This window comes from Psittacula echo (genome assembly GCF_963264785.1).
Source record: "Psittacula echo genome assembly, chromosome: 12".
Taxonomy (NCBI): Eukaryota; Metazoa; Chordata; class Aves; order Psittaciformes; family Psittacidae; genus Psittacula; species Psittacula echo.
In genome coordinates, this window is record NC_137747.1 from 2,735,283 (window position 1) to 2,747,261 (window position 11,979).

Genomic DNA, 11,979 nt, shown 5'->3' on the forward strand with positions numbered 1-11,979 from the left:
AATTGGTGGATAAACAGGCAGGCACTCTGTCAGCCTTGGAAATGGGTCATAGTGTTCTGGAAAAAAACAGCAAAATTACTTAAAAGACAGCTTTCAATTCTACAGCTCTATCTATACCGTAGAAAATAGATTCAGGTTGATTATTCTTACCCTAAGATTTAATTTCTTTTGGATATATTCCCAAAACAGTCTCATCAGCACTAACTGTATTCTTATTTCTGTGTTCTGCTTTATAGGTACTGGCTGCGTAGCTATGCTAATGTAAGACCACCTGTATTTCCAGAAATCAATGTAAATTCCTTATATTTTATTATTTGAGAGGAGAAATTCTGAATAAATTTTGAAACTGCTATTAATGTCCCACATTTAATATCCATTGTGTGGATTTTATTTGGCTTCCTTCTTCATTAGTTTTCAATGTGTTAATCAAATTCTTAATCTAAAATTGGACTAAAATACACCTGAGGTCTCGGAGTGAGATAAATTTGATCCTTACAGCCAGCATTACAATGTGCTATCTAACATAGTCAGTAGGTTTCAGAGGCTGGAAGGAGGATTATCACCTTTTGTGTCTTATCTTGGCCCCCTAACAATCCCATGTCTGTGCTATATTGTTTTGGCAAAATGGGTCAACGGAAATGTCAAGCAGTTTCCCAGGAAAACAGAACTTCAAGTGTAATATGAACTGGCATCTGAAGTTCTGGGTATGTTTAGTGCATGCACAAGCTGTTCTGCATTTATTAATGAATACACAGTTAAACCTACACAGCTGTAAAACCACCAAAATCCAATTCACAAGGACAAAGCAGAATTAATAGTTTGTTTTCCGATTCACATTACATCCACATTGTATGATCTTCAGTTACCCATCTTAGTCCATTTTCCTCCCTCTGCAGCCACTTTAACCCTGTGTCACCAGGGTAGCATTTTCCTTCCCACTACTGTGCACTCCTCAGAGCACAGAGTATCAGTGCCTAATGCAAGTCTGAAGGTAGCAGGAGCTTGAATTGGATGCAAAATGTGCATAGATGGAATGTCTGTCAGACTTCAGCTGCCAAACACTGAGTCTTTACTGATCCCATGCAAATGGAGCTTTCTGAGTCTTACAGCTTGGTGAAATTCAAGTAGCAAAAGGCATCTACCCAAACTAAAGGGCATCTGACCTCTAAATTTCCATCTTCTACTCAGTGTATGTATAATGCTGGACATCCTTCTTGAATTGCTGCATTTTTAATACAGGGGAAAGCAGCATAATTTTCAGTGAGCTGGCACTCAGTGAGCCAGTTTGGTGCTGCAAAGCACTAAACATGCTTGGCACAGAATGTGTCAATCCCCCCTGAAAAAGGGTGTCATCTTATAGCAAGGAGTCTTGTGCAACCCCAAGGAGGAACACTATCTGCCTGTAATGCACACCGAGGCCTACATCCAGAAACCCACTCAAACAACAGAGAGGCCTTCCAATAACTTCACTGGGTATCAGATTCTTGTTTGGCACTATAAATTAAATTATCTTCGACATCTGGGGTGAGCATGACTGAAGGAAATGTTGAGGGCTGTGGAAGACAAATGGCCTGCTGAGAGCTCTTGAGTATGAAAACTGGCAAAAAGAGCTGGAATACCAGAGTGGTTTTCTGGCAATCATGTCTGCGCAACCAGTTTGGTTCTCTGCACAGTTATTAGTGTTGCAGTAGCAGTAAACATGATTTTACGTTAAGAGCAGACCTGTGACACAAAATGCCAAAACTTAAGGCAGGTTTTCACTGCTTCTACTGCCCTACGACAATCTCAGTGCCAGCCCCAACTCGTTGCCAAACTCCCATAAGCAATGCTAGGTACATTAAAGCTCTAATTTAAGATGAAGGCCTCTGTGGGAAGCAGCGCTGAAGCACAATGGAGGTCTCAGCCCTGCTACCAGAGCCATGGTGGAGCAGCATGGCCGTGCCATCTGCTCCACAAGGCACACACGGCTCACTTCGTCTCCTACGGAACGCACAGGCTTCGCGTTGGCTGACGCAGAGTTTAATAATGGTGGTTTGGCTTCTAAGGGATGCTCCCGCACGGAGCGGGCGGCAGAAACGAGAGGCAGCTTCAGCCGCCCTAAAGCGAGACATAGCCCTCAGCCCCGCCATAGGTTCGGGCAGCCGCAGCCTCGTCGCTGCCACTGAGCATGCTCGACTCCTCCACATCCGCCCTGCTCGACGGCCGAGAGGCGCGGGGGGAGCGGTTCCCCGCCGGCAATAAGCCCCTTGCTGGCGGCGGCGTCCAGGACTCGCTGCCGCCATGAACCCCGGCGGCGGCGGGGGGGCGGCGCCGGCCTTCCCCGGCCCCGTGCAGTGTAAGTGCCGCTGCGCGCCCGCGAGGTATGCGCGCTCCGGGGCTCACCCGGCGGAAACCGAGTTGAGCCGGGGCCTAGGGAGGCCCCGAAACCTGAGTAGCTCATGAAACGGGCGGGAGCGGAGCCCGGGAACCTGGCTGCGGGGGGGGGGAACCCGGGAATCTGGGTGAGCGCCGCGGCGGTAGCGGGGGTGTGCGGGGCGCAGGGCGCTGGGCTCTGGCGAGCTCTGTGGAGCGAGGCCGCGGCTGCTGAGCGAATGCTCTCCGCGTGGGGCGGTGCGGACCCCCGCGGAACCCTGAGGCCTTGGGGGAAACGTGTCCGGTGGCACGGGCTGCCCGTTCTCCTGACAGCCCCAGTCTGAGGGTCCCGCAACGCCCAATGGGCCCCTGCAGGCCTAAGCAGGGTCAGGCCACCCTGGGCCCCAAGGGGCTGTCCCGCTGCCGGGGCGCTTGGTCAGTGGATGTCTGTGTTTTGGTTGCGTGGTTTAATGGATTCCCATTTCCTCTGGATAAGCTCCTGACCATGCTTTTGCTCCCACAGTTCCCGGTGGCACCACTGTGCTGGTGGAGCTCACCCCCGACATCCACATCTGTGGCATCTGCAAACAGCAGTTCAATAACCTTGATGCCTTCGTTGGGCATAAGCAAAGTGGTTGCCAGCTCACTAGCGCGGCGGCCGGGGCCACCAGCACGGTCCAGTTTGTGTCGGAAGAAACGGTGCCATCAACGCAGGCACAGACCACAACCAGGACAATCGCTTCAGAGACCCAAACCATAACAGGTACCCATGGTGTTACAGACCAGGAGCTTGAAAACTCTCATGCAAAGTGGCAGCATTATACAGCCCTCTGCTTGTGTGACCCCATCACACTAAGCTGAAATCACCATTTTCACGTTAGTCATTGCATATCTGCAAGCAACAAAGGAAGAATAATAAGTGGTGTGCTGCCATCTTGGTTTGGTATGACAACAGTTACTTAATTTCCTAATTGAGATACAAGTTTACTTAGAGAATCGGTTAAATCTGATGTGGTGCATAACCAAATTGTGCAAACTAATTAAAATTGTCAATACTTCTTAAATATAATCAAATTACTATGCATTTTATTTTTTTAAGAGTGCTCTTGATGAAAAACAGACCCAGAATTGCTGTCGGGCGCCAATCCAGGCCTTTTTATGTGAGAACACTGCATTCCCTAACATTGCTCCCACAGCTAATTGGCAGGAAAAATATTACTCAAAATTTCTGCCTATGTGAAGGCTCAAGTGAGGTCCTGATCGTGGAGACATTTAACTAAACCTAGAGTTTTGTTCCGTGTGTGAAGGTTTGCCCTTCTATATATAGTTTTATTTTATTTTATTTTGGTCTGGGACCTTACTAAAATCCAAATTATTCGAGTTTAATTTGGATAGACAGATTAGGCATAGAATCTGGAACAGCAGTGAAACAAACTGAATTCAGGGCTCACTTCCAGGAATTTTTGTATTATAATCCCTGAACTTGGTGTGGGTTTTGGATGAGTCATTTTTCTGCTTCATATTTACTCACTTTGAAACGAAGGCAGTTATATCCCTCTGCCCTTTTGGGGTATAGCGTTGTCTAATTGATTTAAAAGCTGCTACTTTGGCTGAGTTTGTTTCATCTGTTATTCTTGTAACAGCTAAAAACTGTATAGTTGAAAAACACTGAACTTTTTTGACAGTTTAAAAAGACAGAAATTGTTTACATGATGCCTCTTTGACAATATTTGCCATATAAATAATTTGAGATTTCTTCCTTTTGGGCTGTAGCACAGCCAGTGTTCAAAGACAAACATACCTTTATTACTGTAAGACCTGGACAAGCATCAGAAAAATAATGACCTGCTGAAGAAACAACAGTGCAGTCAGATAGGATTCAGGGGGACAAGTGGGCCTACATAGGCTTGTACTAAGTTCAACATGGCTCATCTTGACAGAATTTTCACTGATTGCAGGACAGCAAGGGAGAGAAAAGACATTTTCCTTTCCCCTTCACCCAGGTGAATAGGAAGCCAGGAGCAGAAATTTGCTGGAAAAAAGCTGTAGAGAAGTAGCTAATGAAACTAGAAAATAATCCTTTTTTTTCTGATTGGTGAAGTTAATGTTCTCAAATTGAGCTGTTTTATGTGTTTAGTTTCTGCACCAGAGTTTGTTTTTGAGCATGGCTATCAAACGTACCTGCCCAGTGAGAGCAGTGAGCCTCCAACTGCTGCTATTGTCTCTACGCCACCAAAACCACGATCAAAAAAATCCACTTCCTCACATACACAGAAGAAACTAAACTGCTGCTATCCAGGTAAGATGTGAACTATACTTTCTTCCTCCTTATTTTAAAATTGATGGGTTTTGATAGTTGATACGCACAGTAGCTCTGTCTTACGCAGTTACAATGTTCAGAACCTGGAAGGCAACTTACAAAGGGTGTGACGTACTACCACTGGTACCAGCAGTAGTTTTGCTATTGATTTTCCATACCGTTAGACTTCAGTCCTGTACCCTGGCAATGCTGCAGGGAGTTTGCCTATGTCTATACCATAGCAATGTAAGAGCAGAGTCTTGCTACCTTTTTGCTAACTGCCATTGTTGTACATGAGAAATATTATAGGTGCATTTCGCATTATGTTTTGTCTTTGGTCAAGTAGCATTTTTATAAAGACAGATTGAACTGATGTATTTGGAGACCTTAATGAGTAAAAACCATTCAATGTGCAGAAAATGTGTGTAGAGATAGCCATGAAGTGAGTAGTCATGTTAACGGTAGCAGAAGTTACAGCCTCCTTTCACAAGTTTGCCTTCATTTGAAAGGCACATTTCAAATGCATAACATTCATTTCTGTACTCTGAAAATGTAGCACTTTCTTTCCACTTAGGCAGAATTCCTGATTGGTGAACTGTTACCAAAGTTCCCAATTGCACTAACTTGAAGTTGTACGTGGAATTAATTAATTCCCCCGGCATCACCTGTGTACTGATAAAGAGCATCTCAAATCCTAGGCAGAGATACCAGAGAATTTGTTTCAAAGCATGCAGAAAATGGTAATGTAGAGAGTGAATTCCCTCCTAGGAGAAGCATTAGAAAACTAAAGTTCATAGGTAAGCCGGTCACTATTTTAAGTAGATGTGAGTAAACAAGACCGGGAATTCATTTTCTGTTAATACTGAATTTATAAACATAATGCTGAGAATATTTTTACTATTTTGTTACATTTTCCTTGAATTTCATGATCGTGATCTTACCGTTGTCAGGTTGCCAGTTCAAGACTTCCTATGGTATGAAGGATATGGAACGTCATCTACGAACACACACAGGTTTATATAGTTGCTGTATTTATTTTTGGTTTGACTTTTTGCCAAAAGGTATTTTCCCACAAAATAAAGTCTCTGTAGATAGGATGTACATGTATGTCTGTACCTGTATTGTAGTTCTCTGTGCCTGGGGAATTGCCCTTTGTGGGTAAGACATACCCCATTATGGGCAGTACCACTCATGAACACTGTGCACTGATTTAAGGCACAGTTAAATTTCTGAGGTGCAGACCATGTGTTTATCAGTGTGCAGTGTGGTGGCAATGCATAAACCTAGTTTCTTCTTAATGTGAAACAGTGATTCCAACATTTTACCTCCCTTCCCCCTAAACTGCAATTTCAGAGTTGTAAAGAGAGAAGGTTCCAAAGGGTCTTCTAAATGTGTTGCACTTGTGCATGCAGCCTTCTAGAATAGAATAGCATAGAAGAGTTCTTGGCTAATAGGATGGCTGCTGAAACCCAATGTCCAGCTTTTAAAAGCTAGTTCCAGTTCTGTTAAGTGTTCAATGTGCACTTTTTTTTTTTTTTTTATTATTGCAACAACATCCTTATGGTGCAAAAATTCATGATGTGTTGATGCTCTTCTGTTTGCTTCAGGAGACAAGCCCCATAAATGTGAAGTTTGTAATAAGTGTTTCAGTCGTAAAGATAAGCTGAAAATGCACATGCGTTCTCATACTGGGGTGAAGCCTTACAAATGTAAACACTGTGACTATGCAGCCGCTGACAGCAGCAGCCTCAACAAGCATCAGCGCATTCACTCCAATGAGCGTCCTTTTAAATGCCAGATCTGTCCTTATGCAAGCCGCAACTCCAGCCAGCTAACTGTACATCTCAGATCCCACACAGGTAAGTTTATACTAAAATTCAGATCTGCAAAGGTTTGAAGGTCATAGGAAAGACCTTTTTTAAAAGGTATACAGGTGTCAAGATTGCAGAAAGGGCCTGTTTGAATTCTCAGAAGCACTTACGCGTCCAACTTCTGTGAATTTCTTGAGCATAGAATCTAGTAGGGCAATACAGCTATACTAAAAATACCTGGAAGCAGTCAAAAGACAGATCTGATTCTTGGTAGATTTTCTTCTAAATTGATTTTGAAACTATCTATTAGATAGTCTCAAACCAGTAGAGCTATAGAATCTACTTGATTGATTGAGAGATAAGACAACCTAGGTTCCTATCTGCATCTCTCAAATCAGGTCCACTATATTAGAAACACTAAAATTACCTTGTAATTAAACTAATTATACCAATGTAAACCTCAGCTGCATACTTTAGGTTTTCTTGTATCAGTAAATTAGAAAGTAATTAGCAACTTAAGTTACGTCATTTTTTGACCTTTGTTTGTGGTACCTGCCATTTGTAGACTGATGGACATTAACGTCATATGAGCAGCCAGAACTATGTTCTGCCCATTTAATTTTTGCTCTGTGGCTAGGAAGCTTTAGCCTTCAGCCATATAAACATTGTATCATTTTATATTTGCATTGTTTGCCTTAAGTTTCATTTTAATCAGATTTCCCTTTTATAGATTGTTCCTAGAACAGATTTGCCGTAAAGATACTGCTTTGTAGTTGTCTTTGTATGTTGTTTTTCACCTAATCCAGGGTACCAAATTAGTTTTTGTTTTGTCTGTTATACATTTGATTAGTTTGGTGAATTTTAGCTGCAAGGTGGCTATGGTTCAGTGATTACTAGATTAGCTTTGAACCTATCCTACATCTGATTCCAAATTCAAGTACTAAACAACGTTAGTTCAGATGTGTGCAAGATGGGATTTATTTTGAGTAGATAAAAGAAAGAAATCCCTTGTGTATTGTGAAGGAGAGCAAGGTTAAACCAATCTGTCTCTAGCAGAAAAGAATATTTTATACTTCACAAGTCTGCTGTGATGGAATAGGTAGGACTGTCAGGCAGTTTTTTTACAGTTTTCCCTCTTTCTATTGCTCTAGAAGAAGATGTGATGGTCGTCAAGATGGTATGCACACTAGTCAGAGAATATGGTACTGCATGTACCCCATGTCATATAAGAGCATGCATGCTTGTACATTTGTGTACATAGCCCAGTATGCTTTGAATTTGGCTGTGGGAGAACCTGTGAATGATCATGATTCTCTTGTATTTCCAGTAGAGTGAGATTTTTGTGGCATTAAATATTGTGATAGTTGAGAAGCAGTTTAGGCTACCTTCTTTCTTTTTGGCAGATCAGTCTCTTGTATCATAAGCAATTCAATTATGCTAAAATTCAAGCCTGTCTCTTCCATTTCTCCAAAATAAATCCTTTTTCCATAAAAGGACTTTTTTGATTCCCTGAAATGTGGCACAGGAATTTTGAAACTAATCATTTCATCCTTGTTAGGTTACAAAACTATTATGCACACAGACGGTTTTAGGAGAAAAGTGAGACTGGTATGTAGAATATATTGCTGAGTGGAATTAAAATTAGTCATACTCTAGAAGGTTGAGTGTAGTCTACATTGCTCAGAGTGAGATCATCTACATAGCATTACTTGTTGAAGTACTCATCTAAAGATCAGTTACCTGTTAGTTTGAGTAAAACCACTCTTACAACCAATAATTCCAGGATCACTCTTATTTTTTAATATCTATTCTGTCGGTGTCAATTATATATGGGCAGAAATGTAAAGAAATCAATGTAAAGTTATAGACCACTCTTTAAATAAAAGGAACCAACATACTTTGCTATATTCAGTAAAATTACTAATTCTTTTTCATATATTGTGCTACCCTGTATGTGAGAATTAAGTCACTGAAATACATACTGTGTCTTCATCAGCAGAGTAGATAAAAGTCAGTAGCTGAGTGTGCAGATGAGATTGTAAAATAAATGAGATGAACAAACAGTGCATCTTTATTAATAAAATCTGTTTAATATAGATAATACACCATGCATCTCAATTATTAAACAGATACATGGATTAGCACAGTAGGCCACAACTTGATTTGAAAAATACGCAGCTAAACCAATGACATATGTAGCTGGATAAGCAAATTATGCAAAATTATACGGCTATCACAAACTCTATGAAATATTAACTTGTAAAATAAATCAGGCATTTGCAGTTTGATTATTAAAGAAGATAAATGCTTGCTGAGGTAAGTACACTCTCATGTTCCTTCTCTCACCAAGGGTGTCTTAGAACCTAGTAACACAATTCTTTGACTTTTTCAAAATAACATCTAGTTAAAGATTTCATGCTCAGGTATTTTAGAGAACTACATATTTAGGTTAAAGAAGAAAACTGAACAGTTAGTTAGGTTGGTAGGTTTGCTTTGGATTTTTTTCAATGACTTCAGAGTTACCAGGTCTTTATTCTGGGAATTGATTATGGACTAAACAGAGCTACAGCTTCATTTGCTCCTGTGTGTTGTGACACAAGCCTGCAAATAGAAAAAATGCAAAATAGTGGCTTAGTGGTTGTTCTTGTAGGTAGTCTGACATAAACAGACTTACAGAGCTCTTGCAGATGAGTGTGTTCATTTTTCATGTTTTATCAGTTAAGAACTTGATCTAACTTTCAACTACTGTTGTTCGGTTTCTGAATCAGCATTGCTCTCAGGGAAAAAAGAAAGAAGAAAAAAGGCACTTGCGACTATTTTCTATACCTGTTTGCATGAATCCAAACTGATACTAGATTTTCTTGAAGTGAGCTGTGGAATGTTATTAGGTATGATACATGGTGCAAATATCTCTTTCTTCGTTGCTGTAATGCCAGAAAAAAGCTTAATGTTACTTCTCTGTGTAAGCACATTTCCCTAGAGTCATGTATTTGCATGCATGTTTCATTAGTCTCGGATTTGTCTGCCAGTTGCATTTATGTAGCTGCTCTGATCCTCTTTTTTGTTTGGTTAGGTTTTTCCTTCTTTTATTTTTGTAATAATGCTCTGATGGTGCAGTCACCTGACACTGACCTAGGTGTGGACTTTTGTCCCTACATCTGCCTATGTCCTGACGAGTTTCCACTGCCTTCCTGCGCCAGCAATAGTATTTGTGTTGCACTGCAAGAACCAGGCTAAAAAAATAATCAGTTTTTCTTGTCAGCTAATCTAACTCACCATGTGAACAAATGTACAAGAAAGGCAGTAAGGAATATATGGCTGAGCAGTAAGCCTGGTGGCCATTAAGCATCTGTTTCTGCAGTAGCCTACCATTTACCTAGTTTAAAGTTAACCTAAAAGCCTTCCTGTAGATCCCGTGGTAAACCCAAGACATGGACATGTTTATGTTGTTTTCTTAAACTTCAAAAATACAGCAGCTGCTACAGTGTTTTTTTATTAACTTTAAACACTAGATGGGATACACAGTTGCTAAAGAGGGGGAAATGAGAAACTTCGGTCACTTTCTGGAGCGTGCTGAACAGTTTTACACACAAAATGCACTAAAAATGGAGAATGCATCAAAGATGCAGACATGAAAAAGCAACGGATGTTGTCAGACATGCTTGTGGAGAGTTTGCACACAAATATGTCAGACAAGGTGATAAATACTGTGTCATTAAAGTTCTCTACATCTTAAAAATTTGTTGGGAGTTTGCAGGAATTTAGAACACATCAGCTGTACATAATTCATTACAGCATTGGTGTATCCAGTGGATCTTGGTGTCTCCTCTGTAATTTGAACTGTGGTTTTTGTTGACAGGAGATGCTCCTTTCCAGTGTCAGATGTGTCCTGCTAAATTTAAAATCAACTCAGACTTGAAGAGGCACATGCGTGTGCATTCTGGTGAAAAACCTTACAAGTGTGAGTTCTGCGAGGTCCGGTGTGCCATGAAAGGAAACTTGAAATCACACATTCGTATCAAACACAGCATGGAAAATACTCTCAAGTGTCCAGAGTGTGAATTTCAGTGTGGAAACAAAACAAGCCTTAGGCACCACATAAGAACGCATCAGCCTGAACAACCAGTGAAGTGCTCAGAGTGCAACTACTCTTGCTCCAACAAGGCAGCTCTGAAAGTGCATGAGCGTATTCACTGCAAAGATCGTCCTTTCAAATGTGAATTCTGCAGCTTTGATACCAAGCAGCGGAGCAACCTGACAACTCATGTGAGGAAAGCTCATGGTGACAAAGTCAAGACCAAGAAGCAAACTGTGGAGAAGAAGGAAGGAGATAGGCCAAAGCAAGGTGGATCCAGGCAAGTTGCCAAATTGGATGCCAAGAAAGCATTTAAGTGTGACTTGTGCGATGCTTCCTTTGTCCGAGAAGATTCTCTTCGGAGTCATAAGAAGCAGCACAGTATGTATAATGGATCTAAAAATAATGAACTGGCTGTTCTGCAGCTCCAGATGGATCCTGGTCGGCAGACCAGTGCCCCAATTACTGTCAGTCATCTCCAGGTCCCACTTCAGGCTGCTCAGGTTTCTCCATACAGCGAGGGAAGGGTCAAGATCATTGTGGGACACCAGGTACCTCAGACTAACAGTATCGTCCAGGCTGCATCAGTGAATGTTGTGCCTCCTACGTTAGTTGGCCAGACTCAGGAAGACCTCTCAGCCAACAGCCGCTTGCAGCTTTTGGGCCAAGTCAGTTTGTTGGCACCACCTCCACCTCCTATATCTCAAAGTGAAGCTGGGCCTGTGGCACAACCAACAGTTCTTCTCACAACCCATGACCAAAGCGACGGAAGTGCTTTACATCAGACTCTGATTCCTGCTGCTCCTGTCAGTAGTCATGAGGCTTCAGCAAACCAGGCTTTCATCACCAGCTCTGGAATCAGCTGCTCTGACTTAGAAGGCCTTAATGCTTTGATACAAGAAGGAGCAACAGAAGTGACTGTGGTTAGTGATGGAGGCCAGAGTATAACAGTGTCCACTTCAGCTCCCCCTCCTCCTATCTTTTCTTCATCCTCTCACACAGAAGCCCCCAAGCAGACCTATTCTATCATTCAGAGTGGAGCCCACACAGCTTTGCTGTGTCCAGCAGACTCCATACCAGATTAGTCACAAAGTACTATTACTAAACAAATTTATATCTCAGAGGCAGTGCTGCATTCAGCAGAAATGCGTAAGATAGAAGTCAATGCAGGGATTGTCCTACAAAGCTAAATACCTTCCACCTACCCATTTTACTTTCTGTACAGAGAAACATACATCTTGTATGTGAAAAAAAGGATGTGTGTATTGATGTGCCTCTGAAGTTAGAGGCTCTGTTCTTTGTAAAATCTGAGCACTGAAGCAACTGGTGAGAATTTCACCAAGCGGAAAGCTGCCTGGAATGATTCTTGTGTTGTGCTGGTTAAAGTAACAAAGCCTCCCTCACTTTATTGTAAATGACCTTCACAGTGGACTCATTCTTTC

At 41.8% G+C, this 11,979-nt stretch overlaps 1 protein-coding gene across 1 annotated transcript; it reads left to right on the plus strand.

Moving 5' to 3' along the window:
• Positions 1–2,265: 2,265 nt before the first annotated feature.
• On the plus strand, positions 2,266–11,622 carry ZFP64 (ZFP64 zinc finger protein; the record flags this gene model as incomplete). Its single annotated transcript, XM_080627761.1, has 6 exons — positions 2,266–2,335; positions 2,876–3,115; positions 4,490–4,651; positions 5,602–5,664; positions 6,259–6,510; positions 10,322–11,622. Exons 1-6 carry the CDS (start codon positions 2,281–2,283, stop codon positions 11,620–11,622), a joined length of 2,073 nt encoding a protein of 690 aa, XP_080483887.1. The 5' UTR covers positions 2,266–2,280.
• Between the last annotated feature and the right edge of the window lie 357 nt (positions 11,623–11,979).